Here is a 15,483-nt window from a genome sequence, read left to right as displayed (position 1 = left end):
CTAATTTACAAAACTCGGCAAAATTGATCGAAATAGTCGAAACTATTGAACTATCAAAAACTACCAAAAATTCGATTAGAACTTGCTATGATGTGATACTTTATACTTATACTGGGGTGCGATGCCATCGCACAAGTTTAAAAATTATTAAAAAATAGTAAATGACCAAAACTTTTTTAAATACGTAAAAGCAACTGTAGAATTCTTCAAGAACTATAAGATTTTATAGTAAAAACTTATTTGTTCGAAATTTGGGATGTTACGGGAAGTTAGCACCTCATATTTTCAAACGTACGTTTTTTTATATTTCGGCGAAACTATTGCTAAAAACTATCAAGAACTGTAAAACTATTGTGGGTGCAAATAGAACTTGCAAAAAAACTTGTGATGTAGACAGTTGAAGTGCCAACTCCACACATTTGTGATAAGAACATGGTAAATCTTACCATACACAATATGATAGCGTGGCAAGGACTGGGTAAATCTTTTTCAAATTGAGATCGACAAAAATGAAACATTAGATTGATCAGTCCAATATTATATGTGAATGATGCAATCGTATTTGATTCTCTTTTTCGGCGACCCCCTTTTATTCACCCAATAGGTGAATTTTTTTCACGAGAAATCATCTTGGAGTAAATAGTGAAGTTGCCCATAAATAAAGTGGTCCTTTTTAAAATCTGATAATACAATTTTATTATTATATTAGCATAAAATATACATCATACTATTTGCGACAAGCCTTACCAGCAAAAGTTAAGCTGTTTAGGGACACACCTTGTCGCAATTTTGCTGCAAAAGTATGCTCGGCAAGTTTTACTTTGTTTTTGCTACTAATTTGCCATTATTTCTAGGGCGATACGGAACTTTTTGGCAAGATTCTTTTTTATTTCTGCTATAAATTTATTATCATGTCGTGTGGCAAGGTTTGCTCTGTTATTTGTGTAAATTTTGCATTTTACCCTGCCGAAGCAAACCTTGTTTTACTCTTGTTGCAAATTTTCTATTTTGCTGTGTTAAGCAAGATTTCTTTAGTTTTATAACAAATTTGCTGTTAAACTATACACAACAAAATTTTCCACTATTGATGTAAAGTTTGTGTTACACTGTGAATAGCATCATTTGTTTTCTACGTAATATTTATGTACAAGTCTTTCTGTGTTATTTACAACATTGTGTGATGAAAATTTTTGTCGTAAATTTGCTTAAAATTTTTAGACAAAGCAAAGGACAATTACTTGAAATTGTTGTTAAAATTGAAAAAACTTTGCTATAAAGCTATCACGAAATATGATTTTAGCAGGCCTGGCTAGTTGGGATACCCTATTGTGGCGCAGAACAATGTGGAAACGAACAGCGTGGATCTAATCTTAAAAATAAACAGGATAGTTAAATACATATAAAGAACGTTTAATAAACGGTATACATATAATTTTGATAAACATGATAATATATAATATTCGTGAAGCAAAAATGTCATTTGATTATAATTATTTTCGTGTAATTTTAATTGATTTTTTAAACAAAGGTTTTGTATATCAAATTGTTACAAAAGAAAGAACAAAAACAATATGATGTCATTAGCAATGAGATTATTGAGGTTAGAAAAACTGGTCATGGTAATGTGCTTATGTTACTAATGTGTGGAATAAATGTTTACCTAAAATTTAATCACACATATGGTTAACATTTATTTAATTAATTTAATCGAGAGTTATGTAGTTTATATTACCGTAATTATTTATTAATCACCCCAACTCTTTTTTCTTTAATCTCTAAAGATTTTGAGCGAATTTAGTTGTTTGATTGACACTGTGTTTGTTTCTCACTGTGTTCGATTGCTACCATCGTGTGTTCGTTTTTTTTTTTGTGTCCGATTGTAACCACGGTGTGCCCGTCTCTTACCGTGTCCGATTGTTACTGTGTCCGTTTCGTACTGTGTTTGATTGTAACCATGGTGTGTTTGGGAGCGGTGAGAGTGTCCGAAATGGCCACGTTCGAAATTTGGACACAGTATAATTGGATACAGTGCAGATGGACACGTTGCAAATGGATACAAAATAATGTACACGATTTATTTGGACACAGGAATTTTGGACAAAGTAATTTTTGGACACACAGGACATAAATTTTGAATACATTAAAAATGTACACCGTTTAGTTGCACACCGTGCATTTCTACACCGTGCATCTCTACACCGTTCAATTGTATACTGCGCATTCCTACACCGTACATCTCTGCACCGTTCTGTTGTACACCGCGTATTTCTACACCGTGCATCTCTACACCGTGCATTTCTACACCGAGATTTCTACACCATTCATGAGTTAGCTACTTGGATGACGGGGTGAATGCGGGAGGGGGGCCAAAGACCCCTTTGCACTGCCCCGTGTGTGTGTGCGTGCGTGTGTGTGTGCGCGCGCGCGAAGAATTCTCTGCACCACATTGTAACGACCGTATTTTCCACTTGAACTAGCTCGCCGGGATCGAGGGTGTAGGAAAAGGTTTCAAGATAACAGACTAATTACTTTTAACGAAATCACTGTATATTTTAACAGAAATCAAGTTATATGTACAATATTTAAAAGATATGTACAAAGAAACGTGAGTTTCGCTCCGATTAGCTGTGTGTCGGTCGCGTGCGGCGCTCGATGGATGGTCGCGGGGTTTGATGACGTGACGGCGGGTAATGCCCGGCGGCGAGGTACTCGCGTTTCGTGGCGCGGCGCGGGAGGCGGTAATTGCCCGTGCTCGAGTTTGACGGTATGGAATGTGAGGCGGGTGTTGTTTTCTTTCGATGATTTTTCGTGTATCGAGGATTTCAGGAAAAGACGGCGCCGGTACCGGGAATTCTCGGAGAGATAGAGAACTTTGTCTCGTAGCACCGGGCCGAAAATGATTAATAATTGGATAGGAAAATCTGTAGCTGAGAACTCTCGGTGAAGGCAGAGACGCTCTACCTTCAGCTAGTAGATTTCGATCAGGAATTTAAAAGCAAACAGTATCAAGAACACTTGGTTAAGGCGGAGAACTCTCTACCCTAGTTACCAATTCGCAGGAGGCTTCTCTCGTATCGGACGAATGTCGGTCTGTCGGATACGGCGGATCGAGAAGTGAAGGTTGCCTCCACCAGAGCGGCTTTTTATACCCACCCGGGTGGAGGCTCGGAGATCTTCGTAGATTTCTGGTTTCCTCCACGCTCGATTCCTTCCTTGGCGGTCGGAAGAGCAGCGGGGGAAACGCGCGGATCGTCGAAACGTTTTTCATCTCGACGTTGTGGAAAGTTTTATCACGGGCCGATGCCCGTATTGCGGTCCGGCGGGTGTTCGGCCGGACCATGCGCGGACGGTGGTAGCCGCTGAACGGGGTTTATTACAACATAGGTTTGCGCCTTTCCAGGCAAAACGATATGCTCGTGAAAATATGTATATAGACACGCTGTGTAAAAATGCGCGGTGTAGAGATACACGGTGTGGAAATGCGCGGTGTAAAGATGCACGGTGTACAACTGAACGGTGTAGAGATGCACGATGTAGAAATGCGCGGTGTAGAAATGCCCCGTGTACAACTGAACGATGTAAAGATACACGGTGTAGAAATGCGCGGTGTAGAAACGGTGTAGAAAATACAATTAAACGGTGTGCATTTGTTAATGTGTCCAAAATTTATGTCCTGTCCAAAAGTTACTTTGTCAAAAATTTCTGTGTTTAAATGAACCGTGTACATAATTTTGTGTCCATTTGCACTGTGTCCAAATGATCAGTTCTCGGAAATATAACTTTACACGTCAAATAAATGTATATTAGGCCAAATGTTAAATTTAATTCGAACGTTATTGAAAAGCCATATTTAAGTTACAATAAAGTTAAAAAATTAATTTTATACTTAAAATTTACACGGCCATTGCTTCCAATAGAAAGGGCTTGTGGATACATGCCGCGTCCTGGTACAGCGTTGCGCCGACGTTTCGCAAACATTGCAGTTTGAATCATCAGGGCTAGAAGCTCCGATACTGAGCTCTATTGGATTGTAACCATCCTTATATATTCTTTGTCCTAGTGGTAGGGATGGAGCTGAGGAGAAGGGACGGAGCTATTTATCTAATAGTAACATAGTTCATTGGCCTACTATTGATCAATTATTGACCAATCTTAGTACAATATTGGCTAACTATTTGCCAGTTAATATGTGCAGCTTGGAAGTGTTTTAATTGATCTATTAAAAAACCAGAAGGACAGTGTGCCAAATTGGGCTTATTTAATAATCTTTGTCACGGTTAAGATTATTGGCACGTTTGAAAATTTCTAGACTTTTATGATGTTTCCTGGCGAAGTAACTTTGAGAAGGGGCCAACATTGTAGCTTTTTTGCATTGCACGGAGTGTTCAGTCTCCATCCAGTGTTCGGCTAGGGCTGATTGAAAAGTGGTCGTATTTAGTACACCGTTGATGTTCTTTGATTCGTATACTAATCTTTTTCCCGGTTTTTTCTGTATTGGTACACTTTTCCGCAAGAACAGGAGATTTTGTATACACCTGGTGTTAAACGTGGTCTTTAATCCTTCGGATTAGGAAGTAACTGGAAAATCTTCCTTTGTTGTTTGAAGATCACTTTTACATTGTGTCTACGCAAAGTTTTGCTAATGCGTTTTATCGTACCTTAAATATACGGAAAGAAAGCCATTTTGTTCTCTTTTCTTTCTTTTTCTTCTTCATCCGGCGTCTCCATGTTGTCGAGACTAAAAATTTCTTCTTTAATCTTTGGATCTTTTTGACTGATGTTTCTACTGCTATATCCATTTTTTGTTAGAATTTGATTAAAATGTTCTATTGGATGCAACGGCAATGGCCGTGGAAGCTTTAAGTCTAAAATTCTCCTTAGAACTGAAAATAAGTTGACGTTAAACAATGTTCTATTAATGGAAGCAATTTTGTAGAAATTCTGTTGGATTTCCTGATAATGTTTAAAGTATCCTGGACTGGAACATTTGTGAACAATGAGATTATATCAAAGCTTACAAAAATATCAGTTTTTGTTTTGAATTCAGTGATTTTGTTCACGAAATCTATTGAATTTTTAATATTAAAATTATTGAGTCCAATACGTTCTTAGAGAAGTCTTTTGAGATAGCGGCATTAAAAAATTAATACTCAACATTTTTTTAAATGACATGAAGAATATATATCTATAAAACCGAAAATTTCGGCTATACTGCAATACTGAAATAGCTTTTATGACAACGAAATAAATATTAATAACTAATAGCCATGTTATAACGTTTAAACGGTAAAAAACAATTTGGATGGTTATTTATAGAATTCAACACAAAGTATACGAGATATCGTGGATTTATAATTACACATCTAGTTTATAACCACCTTCTCTCCTCTAAGTAAGAACTTAGTCTCTCTAATCAAAATTTTTAATTGTAATTATGAATTGATAAATTGATTCAATTTTGCCTAACACTGATTGCTTAGCACAGAAACAATTTTGTGCATACTTTAAATGTATTTTTTTTATTATTTAGACGCGACTGAAAAAATGGATGCAATATTAAGCTCAAATACAGCATGGGAAAGACTAATGGGTCCTGATATAGATGACATGAAAGTCACTGAGTGTGCGGACGCCTTTCTTACGCTTCTCATTACAATTTCTGATAGATATAAATATTTGCCTCAGCCTGGACATAGGTAAATTACACAGCATTGTTAAGTCTGAAGAAAATTTTTCTTTGACTCTTCATACAATGTTAAAGAAAATTTCTATATAAATTTCAAAATTTTTGAAAACTTGTGTATAGTTTTATAACTTTTTATAAAACTTTTTAAACTATATATTTTAAAAAATTGCAACATTTTTTAAAAATACTAAAAAAGTATATATTTTTTCTAAAATTCTTTATATTCCAGTTTAAAATTCTTGAGATGTTTTTGTATTGTCGAAAAATATTTCGGTGAAAATAAATTATAAAAGTTTTCAAAAATTATTTTAACGAGAAAAAAAATTTAAATTTGTCACTTATTTTAGCTCTATGATATTTTATTTTTAAAGGGCATAGCACGATAAGCATGTGTGTGCTGCCCCCGTACGGATTTGATTGAGACTTTTACAAAAAGTTGGCATTGATATGAGATTAAATTTTTTTAAGTATTATATCTGAAAAATAATTTTTATGGCAGTTATGGGGAAAAGAAGAAAAATAAAAAAAAATTTTTTCTTGAAAACGGCAGAACTGATTTTAATTAAAAAAAAAATGTTATGAGTTTTAATCCCACAATGTTATAAAAAAGTTACGGAATTTTTTTAAATACGGGTTAAAAAATTGTCAAAATTTTGGGGGATTTTTTCTATGAGATCCAAATAGTGTACTATCATAATTTTTGTAAAAAAATCTATGACTTTTCTAATATAACATAATTAAGTTTCAAAATGATCGGAAAGGTACTACATATATAAACTTAAATAAATAAATATATATATATATATATATATATATATATATATATATATATTGTAACGTACGCAGGAACATTAAAACTTAAATTGTAATAATTATTTTAAAACTGAATCTAAAAATTGGAATGCATGAGTATTGATTTCTTATTCAGTTGCTGGTATTATCAGGTGCAGGTCGATATCGGAATCAAAATCGATCGAGCATAGGGTTACACCCTGAGACAAAACCTTCCTCCTCCACAAGAAAATAAGTTTGCATAGGGGAAAATATGCGGCTTAAGTAGAGAGAAATTAAATATAAATAAATGAGCCAAAAGTTCAGCGTTAGTCTGTAGTCCTAAGTCGTCTTCAGTCGTCGTTAAAGTCGTTAGCGAGTCAAACAATCTATAGTCTATTGCGATACTTGGCCCGGGTTAGTCCGACAGTTAATCAGTTAGTCTGGGATTGTCGTGACCTTTAAGACCCTCGAGCGATCGAAGGTCCTTAGCGGACCTATCCTAAGAATTCAGCCTCAGTTTCGGTTTGTTGTTTCGAAATCAGATTTTCGGAATAAAGGTAATTAACTTGATTTCTCTTTCAAGATCATTTAAGTTTCCCTTTAAAACTCTGTCGCTGCCTTGAGTGGCAACAGATCAAATCAAAACTCTGTCGCTGCCTTTGAGTGGCAACAGATCGAATCAAAACTTTGTCGCTGCCGAGAGCATTGAGACAGATCTTTCAGCCCTGTCGCTGACGTTTGCGTGGCAACAGACCTGAAACCTGACTTCCTCAGGTGTGGCAACTGAGTATTATTAATTTTAATTTAACTCTAAAATATTAAATGCCCAAAAAGGGTGGTAGACGTGTAAGAATTAAAAGATTGAGATATCAAACTAATCAAGCAATAATCTCTAATCGCGATCTTCTGAAATTTATTTATAATGTTGTGAGCGTTTGCTCATTTTGGGAATTCTTTCCCGTCGGTAGTTGGGATTCGTCCTGCCTTAAGGGTTAGGACCCAAAGGGTGAAGGTTCAGCTCGGTGTATGAGAGAAAAGAAGACGCTTCTTACTTGCTTGTTCGTTGTTTTTATTTCTTTCTCTTGCGCTTACAGTCAGCTGTGATGGTGTTAGGTATCACTCGCGATAAGGTGTATAGTACGCGACGCGGCTCGGACGTTGTTATGTTTCTCTCCGCTCGGTCACGGCATGATCGCGTTTATATATTATGGTATCTGGCGCAATTTCGGGGGCCAGTGACCGGGCGTCGGTAGCTTCCGCAAGGCTAAGCGTTTTGACATCGGAACGCGGTAGCCTTGCGGTTTAATTTTGCAGCGTAGGGCCTATTTCTAGGGCGATACGAACTGCTTCCGAACGCGCTGTTGTAATCTCACGGAAGTTACTCGGCACTTCCGTGAGCGCGGCGGATTCTTGTGCGTCTTTTGAAAGAGGTGCTTCTTGCAACGTCTTTCGAAAGATGCGTGTCGCAATTATGATAGATATGGTTGTAATCGGCTTACAACAATAAATTAGATATACTTTTAATTCAGCCTTCTGAAAAACTTAAAGAACAAAATAAGTATAAACTCATCAGGATTGATTTTGAAATTAACTTTCCTTATTTTAAAAATATCAAGAAAACAGATCTTCGTTACCAAATTTATAAAATTCGTTATCTTTTCGGTGAAGATTAATTTTTCTCACAAACTTGTCCATCCCCGGATAAATTACTTAAATGTATTGACTTAAAACGGACGTTTAAATCAGAACGTGACATATATATATATATATTTCCTTATTTATAAACATAATGTATACGTATATATTATTAAATATATATACAGGGTGGTTGGCTATAAACGTACAAACCTTATAAAAAAATAAAAAGCATAAGTACAACGAATGGGAAACAATTAAAATTGACTTTATAAAGTTTTGAGAAAATTTGCTAGGATGTGCGAATAAACGCGCAGTGGACGGGTATCGTGGGCCTCAATCACCTTGTATATACTGTGACGTGACAGCCGCAGGCTGCCGTCCGTCACAAGGTCTTGAGGGCCCTTACGCGTTAACATCACGAGGGTCCTGCGTCCTCCCGCTCGGGAGCGGACGCAAAAGCGTGTTATCTAGTGTTTTTGTGTGTGTGATGTCCTACGTGCTGTCCGTTCGATTAATTATTAAGATTTTTGCGAGCGCTGTATCGCGGGTGCGGCGGAGATCGGTGGCTCTGAAGATCTCTTTGTAATTTTTGGACGTCTCGTCTCGACGGAGAACTTTCCCGGAGGTCGCAGAGTGAGTGGACATCGAGGGAGTAAAAGAAGACTCTTTCTAAGTGGGGGTCCGCAGGTAATGCCGCCCTTATCTTGCCTACCATTTGTGCCGTTTGAGAATTCTGATATTGCCGCCGAATCACGCTTTCAGGATCCAGCGACGGCGCGCGAAGCCGGCATCCCGACGGGGCGACTACAGACCCGGTGCCGCATGAAGTCCGGCGGAAGGATCGCGACAGCTTATGATCAGCGAACGCCCCGTCGAGGAGGAAATAACATCCTGGTGGCGGAGGATGCGCCCGGCAAAGAGAGAAGAGACTGCCGCGGAAGGAGGCACCAAGATTCTCATGCACGAGGCCCCTAATCATCGATCGCCGCGCTTGGATCGATCAGCCGGCGACAGCGTGTACACCGCGCTCTGCGCGAAAATCAATTTTTGGGAAATCAGCCAATAAGAGCTCGGAGTGCCGGAGGCAAAGTGGGGCGCGCCGCCGAGCGGCCCCCGCGAGATCCAGGATTTCTCACTCGTGCTGCGGACGTATAATATACTGTGCGTGTGTTCCGGAGTCCCGAGCCAAGATTTGTGAGAGAGGACGCAGGAGCCGAGATCATCCCGACCCGGAGGAGGCAGGCGAGAGAGAGGCGACGTGGTGAGACGAGCATCAAAATACTGTAAAGCCACCGATTTCGCGGGTTGGGCGAGCCGCGGGAGAGTCGCGTAGTTACCGTTGTATTTTCCGACGTATTAAGTGAAGCCACGAGCTTGCGGAATTATCGGAGCATCGTTGTCTCGCCCGATCGCGCCCACCCGCGTGATTTTGCTCCGTGCTGTGCATTTCGCGTTATCATCGCGTTGCGTGTGCGTCCCGATCCGCAGCCGAGTCAATCGTAATTTCGTCCGGTAGTCGTATCACGAGTTATTCCCGTGTTGTACATTGTCGCGCCTTTGTAAATTATCGTTAGTATTGTTTAATACTAACGTTTTAAATGATTATTTATAAAAATTATATATTGATGGTATGATATACTATTGTTCACGCGTAGCTTCAGCTAAGTGGTGGACCACAAAATCGTTGATTCAATTTAGCGAACAATCGCGGAGCGGAGCCACCGATCGGTCCCGTCGACCGGGAGGTTGTTGCGACTGCGTCGCCGGTTTTGACGAGAGCGTGCGAAGCGGCGAATTTTGGAGCTCAGAACACCGTCAGATCGACTTCGAAAACAGTCACGTCGTAAAGTAATATCGGTCGCGGATTGTCTTTTTCTCGGAGAGTCCGTACGCGCCGTGGAAGCGAAGTGGTACGAACGAAGGTACTTGCTTTTCTCTAGAGCGAGGAAGTGTCGATCAACTTCGATCACTCTGCGCGGTTTCGGAAACATACGATAAATTCGCCGGCTCGCGCGCCTGACCAACACGCGAGCCATTTTCGACGGAGCTCCTCATATGCGGAGCACTCGCCCGCTGCATGATCGTTCCGTGATCGCGGTGCCTTGCGAAATACGAGCCATTGTGCTTTGTGAGAGTGGAGATCAGCAGTTAAGCTGATTGTAATTTAATGAAGAAATAAACCGGGATCTATTGCTACGAAGCTAGTTCGTTTCTTTCCCTTCCTCGGATCATCCCACTCAGAGCTCCAGTCGGAGCTCGAACCAGCATCGCTTAGACAAAGAAGAGAGGATCCACCAGTATCGCAGGAACTTAAACTAGAGCCGTGGAACTTCTAACAACTATACATTCACGTATATGTATGTTCTGTAACATAAAAATATTTAAAGCGTATGTGTTTATTTATGTTAGATGAAAGAAGCTTATTAGTCATTTTTCCAGTAACTTTAAGACTGACAAAATTGTCGACCCGCAATTTATATAAGCAAAAATAAATAAATAGAAAAATTATATTCAGTACCAAGATCCGCTGCAAATCAAAAAGGTAATATAACTTTTAAGTTAAAAATGATTTAAAAATTCTAAAAAAAAAAACAATCATATGCGAGCAAGCCAAATGTCAATAAGAGCGAGGAAGACAGTAGTAGGAGTGAGCGAGAGATCAATGAAAGAGCGAGACAATAATAGGAGAGAGCGAAATGAGAATAACATACAAAAAGCTTAAGGACGGAGGATCGGCTTGAGTTTTCCTTGCAGGCCATTATTTTCATCTTGGTCGCTCTTATTACTATCTCGCTTTCATATTGACTTCTCGTTCACATACATAACGTGATTATTTTAAATGATCGATACGTTTTTAACTTATGTTAGAATTTTGTACTATTGAGTTATAATACATTTAATATTTTTTTATATTTATGTATAGAATATATGTCGCGGATTCCGCAAAGAGACTTTAAACTCGAACTCGGAGGCGTGTAATCGAGTCGATCGCGCCATCCGTCGGGACGAATTCAAACCGATGCCGGAGCATAACTTCGCGTCGGGATGCGGAGCAAACCCACAAATTCCTAACGCATGCTAACCGCGCGTGAACTTTTTCGAACCGCCTCCGAAATTATAGTCATACGCTGTGACGTTTCGTCACTTTATTGGCTCCCAAAAATCGCCTGATTTCCCCGAGCTAAGGGAGCGCTGGCGATCGTTGATTGCGCGGAACCAGAAGAGTTGAACACGGCAAACGAGTAGGACGAGACTGTTTCAGTCAAAATTTCAAGCGCATTTCATCGTAATTCAATCATTAGTATTTCGGTTAAGTGACCATATCATGACGAAACGCGCACAGTTTTGGAGTGCCGTGTGTGCATATTCTGGAGCCACCCGACGTACGATCAATTACTCCGCGCGCTCCGGGGTCGCTTCTGGCAAAACGTCGTTGCTCTCACCGCGCAACCGGCTGATTTCTAGCGAATCCGGCATTGCCTCTTTCGTCGAGGGACTCAGCGCGCTCGCGGATCCTTTAATCCAAGCGCGAAGTGGAATCGTGGCTCGCTGTGTTTCTCTTTTCCTTGATCTCGCGCGGTCTCGCTCTCGAGCGATCCACGACATCGTTCGCGCGCTCTTCCACTCTGATCTCAAAGCGTACTTCGATCGACATACGCTCGGAGCGGATACAAAGTAGACGTCGCGCGTTGTGATTGTGAACCTTTAGTGTAATCAAACATTAATTGTGAATAATAAAGTGTTAGCCAATATGAGCTCCAACATTATTTCTATTTGATTTATTGAATCTGAACATCTCACACCATCGCATCCGACTCGCCATTCGGCGCGCATCCTGGCCGCGCGCGTGCTCGATGACGCGATTGCACCGATTACGGATCATTCCATGATTTCGTGCTAGCGTGATGATCGTATTGATTACCGTCAGCATCCGTGATAGTTCAATGCGAAACAATATATATATATATATATATATATACACATATATTGTCATGACTTTTTCCTCCGCGCGGGGAAAGCCGCGATCAAAAACAACGAGACAGGAACGGCTCGCGTGCCTAATATCTCGCGCGCGAATCTCGGCTACGCACAAACGACCAGGTGGGTGCCAGACGTGCAAACGAATATCAATTCGCGAAATTCGTCAAGAGCAGCCTCGATCCACGCGCGAAAAACGGCCAGCTTACCTAACTGCAGAGGGGCAGGATTTAGGATAGGGGTGCACACTACACGATAGCGTGGAACGCGACAGAAAGTCAAATAATTACACCACAGATGAAATAACAAATAATAAAGTTTATTGCTCGAGAAAAAAAGGAAAATGAATAAAGAACCAAACAGATAATGAGTTGTATTAGACGACTTCCACACGTACGAACGCTAACTCGACAACTCCGACTGTCCTGCAGCGCGCGAACGCCACCTTTACCACGCACTATACAATTTACCTCGGGCGAGCGCAACGTGCCGATAATCCCGGCAACGATGGACCGCGCGCTCCCTGATATTCGGCTCGCGACGCTTGCTTTTCCCAATACCAATCGCAACACGAAAGATACTCGCGCAACGCTTGCAAACGATATTCGCAGGGACTATTTTTCCCATGCGGCGTAACGCGGCTTGCACGGGTGAGGGCTTCACGGCGCATGCAATCGTTAACTTCCCGAGGAAATCGCCAATGAAATCCGCTCTCCTACTTGGCCACGATACCCGACGCAATACAGCCCCTCTCGCTTGAATCTGATTATGCACCAAAATCGCGAGGCCGTCCTGCGGCTGACGCAACACTAACTTTAAGCTACGTCGGATGCAGAACAAGAACAGGGTGGCCAGTGCCTTTACAGAACACGTCGTGAAAACAAACGGGCCACCTCACCGACACTAGTTCTGGCTGCAGTTCGCTCCTCCGTCACCCTTTTCGGCGATCTCATTTTGCAAGGATTCGCTCGCCGACACCGATAATAGCGGGTATGTCCTTCACTCGTAAACTGCGTATCTCCCTCGGCCGTACTCACGCAAAAGCACGGGGGATCGCAGTCGATCCGCAATCGACACCACAAACCCTCACTAGGGCCTGCGCGTTGGCCCTCGCGCATTGCGTAGCTCCAATCACAGCAGGGCGAGCAATCCTGCGGGCGCAGAATCATGAGCTCTCTAATTTTTCCGGGGGCCCTGCGAGTCCCCTGCGAAGACGGAATTTTCCGCCGGCATCCCCCGGCGCCTCTCGGCGGCTCTCGCCGTCCACGGCTTCTCGCGAGAGAGGCATCTAGTGGGAGCGATCCCGCGGCCTCTGCCTCCATGTTGCCACCTCCAGTGTGCCCATCTTCCGCTCTCAGCCGGGGACGCCGATTTTCCATCCGCCAGGCTCGGCTTTCCCGGCTGCGTTGCGCTCGCTCGCGCTCCGCCTGCTCGCCTCGCCCCTCCGGCGGTTTCTTGCATGAAGTAAGAATAAGGAGACTTATCTACATAGATTGAAAGTGGTCACGAAAAACTTGGACCATTTTGTCGCCATCTTGAAGTTTGTATATGTATATAAGTATTACATTTAGTTGAGGTAGTAATGGGTAAGTGTGTGTATGAAACATTACATACACACACTTACTTATTACTAACTCAACTAAACGTAATACCATGTACATATACAAATTTCAAGATGGCGACGAAATGGTCCAGGTTTTTCCATTTGGCAAACCTGGCCACATACGGAACATTTTTCGTAACCAATTTTTTCGCTCTACACTATAGAAGATACGTCTCCTTAGTCTTATTTCGTGATTTCATGTCCCTTGTCGCCATTAGCTGGGCTGGCAAAATTCCTTCGGCTTGCCCCTTCTTTCGCACTCGTTCTTGGCTCCCCCCCGAACTCCTTGCTGATCACGTGAGGTGCTCGTTGCGTTCCCGAAAAGATCTCTTTCTCGTCTCTCGCTTTTCCACCCGGCGTGAATTCGCAGCTTGTGATAGGGGATGGACGCTGCTCGTCGTTGCAGCGGAATTGCCACGTTACAATATATATATATATATATACAGGGTGTCCCTAAGCACCTACGCCAATGTTTGTAAAGAGGTAGAAGGGATCGAGACAAACATAAATACCCAATATTGTTTGGGTTTGGTCCACCAATAATCGAGATATTAATTTTTTTAATTGTGCGAATGAGAGCGCGCGGAAGGAAGAGCTCGAGCCGCTCGAGCCGTAGCACGGCCCACTGTCTCGAGTATTGGCGCCGGCGGCCGGGGGGAAGAGGGAGAGTCGCGCCGCTCTGTGCTTCGCTGCTCTCACGTCCCACCGCACCGCGTCTAGACTCGCATCAATGGCCGCTCTCGCGTCCCACCGCACCGCGCCAAGACTCGCGTCGTTACACACATTCATGACAAATGACATAATTATGAATATAGTAAATTAATTAAAATTTTTGGTACATTTACGATAGATTCTTTCTTTTTCTTAAATATCTTATTTACAGTATCATACAATTTCTAACTTTGTTTCTTATCGAATTGTATCGTACTGTTAAATCTTTGATAACGAAAACATTGATAAAAAATTATCCTAAAATTCACGATTGATTCTCAAATTGAGTTTTTTTATACGTGTATTATAATATTTGCCACATCGAGTTCTCTCATCGTTATCTTTTTCTCTTACACGATGTCTTCATAGATATTTTTTCATACTGCAACAATGAAACATACTTAACTAACAGGAAATGAGAGAACGATAGAAAATGATATCATTTCTTGAAATTTTTTTCTTTTTGATTCAGAGAAATGATGGATTGTGAAATATAAAACGATTAGATTCTCGTGTTTTTTTTTTTAATAAATCACTGAAAATCTATCGTATTTAGTAAGTATTTCGGATAAGTATTTCGCGCATTTTAGTACGACACCTCTCTCTCTCTCTCTGAAAAAATTTCAAGAAATGATATCATTTTCTATCGTTCTCTCATTTCCTGTTAGTTAAGTATGTTTCATTGTTGCAATATGAAAAAATATCTATGAAGACATCGTGTAAGAGAAAAAGATAACGATGAGAGAACTCGATGTGGCAAATATTATAATACACGTATAAAAAAACTCAATTTGAGAATCAATCGTGAATTTTAGGATAATTTTTTATCAATGTTTTCGTTATCAAAGATTTAACAGTACGATACAATTCGATAAGAAACAAAGTTAGAATTGTATGATACTGTAAATAAGATATTTAAGAAAAAGAAAGAATCTATCGTGAATGTACCAAAAATTTTAATTAATTTACTATATTCATAATTATGTCATTTGTCATGAATGTGTGTAACGACGCGAGTTTTGGCGCGATGCGCTGGGACGCGAGAGCGGCCATTGATGCGAGTCTAGACGCGGTGCGGTGGGACGTGGGAGCA

At 40.9% G+C, this 15,483-nt stretch overlaps 1 protein-coding gene across 8 annotated transcripts in view; it reads left to right on the top strand.

Moving 5' to 3' along the window:
• The window catches only part of LOC105839018 (RAD50-interacting protein 1), a 150,593-nt gene that overhangs the window by 112,907 nt on the left and 22,203 nt on the right, over positions 1-15,483 (top strand). For all 8 annotated transcript variants that reach the window (XR_004963910.1, XR_004963911.1, XM_036289019.1 and 5 more), the window contains one exon: positions 5,531-5,696. Coding sequence is in view for 6 of the 8 variants with exons in the window: in XM_036289019.1 (XP_036144912.1) it covers positions 5,531-5,696 (166 nt within the window). In the remaining 2 variants the exon portion in view is untranslated. The remainder of the gene's footprint in view (positions 1-5,530; positions 5,697-15,483) is intronic.

This window comes from Monomorium pharaonis, chromosome 6 (genome assembly GCF_013373865.1).
Source record: "Monomorium pharaonis isolate MP-MQ-018 chromosome 6, ASM1337386v2, whole genome shotgun sequence".
NCBI classification, from domain to species: Eukaryota; Metazoa; Arthropoda; class Insecta; order Hymenoptera; family Formicidae; genus Monomorium; species Monomorium pharaonis.
The sequence above is the reverse complement of the archived record's forward strand: the minus strand, read 5'-3'. Positions and strand labels throughout refer to the sequence as shown.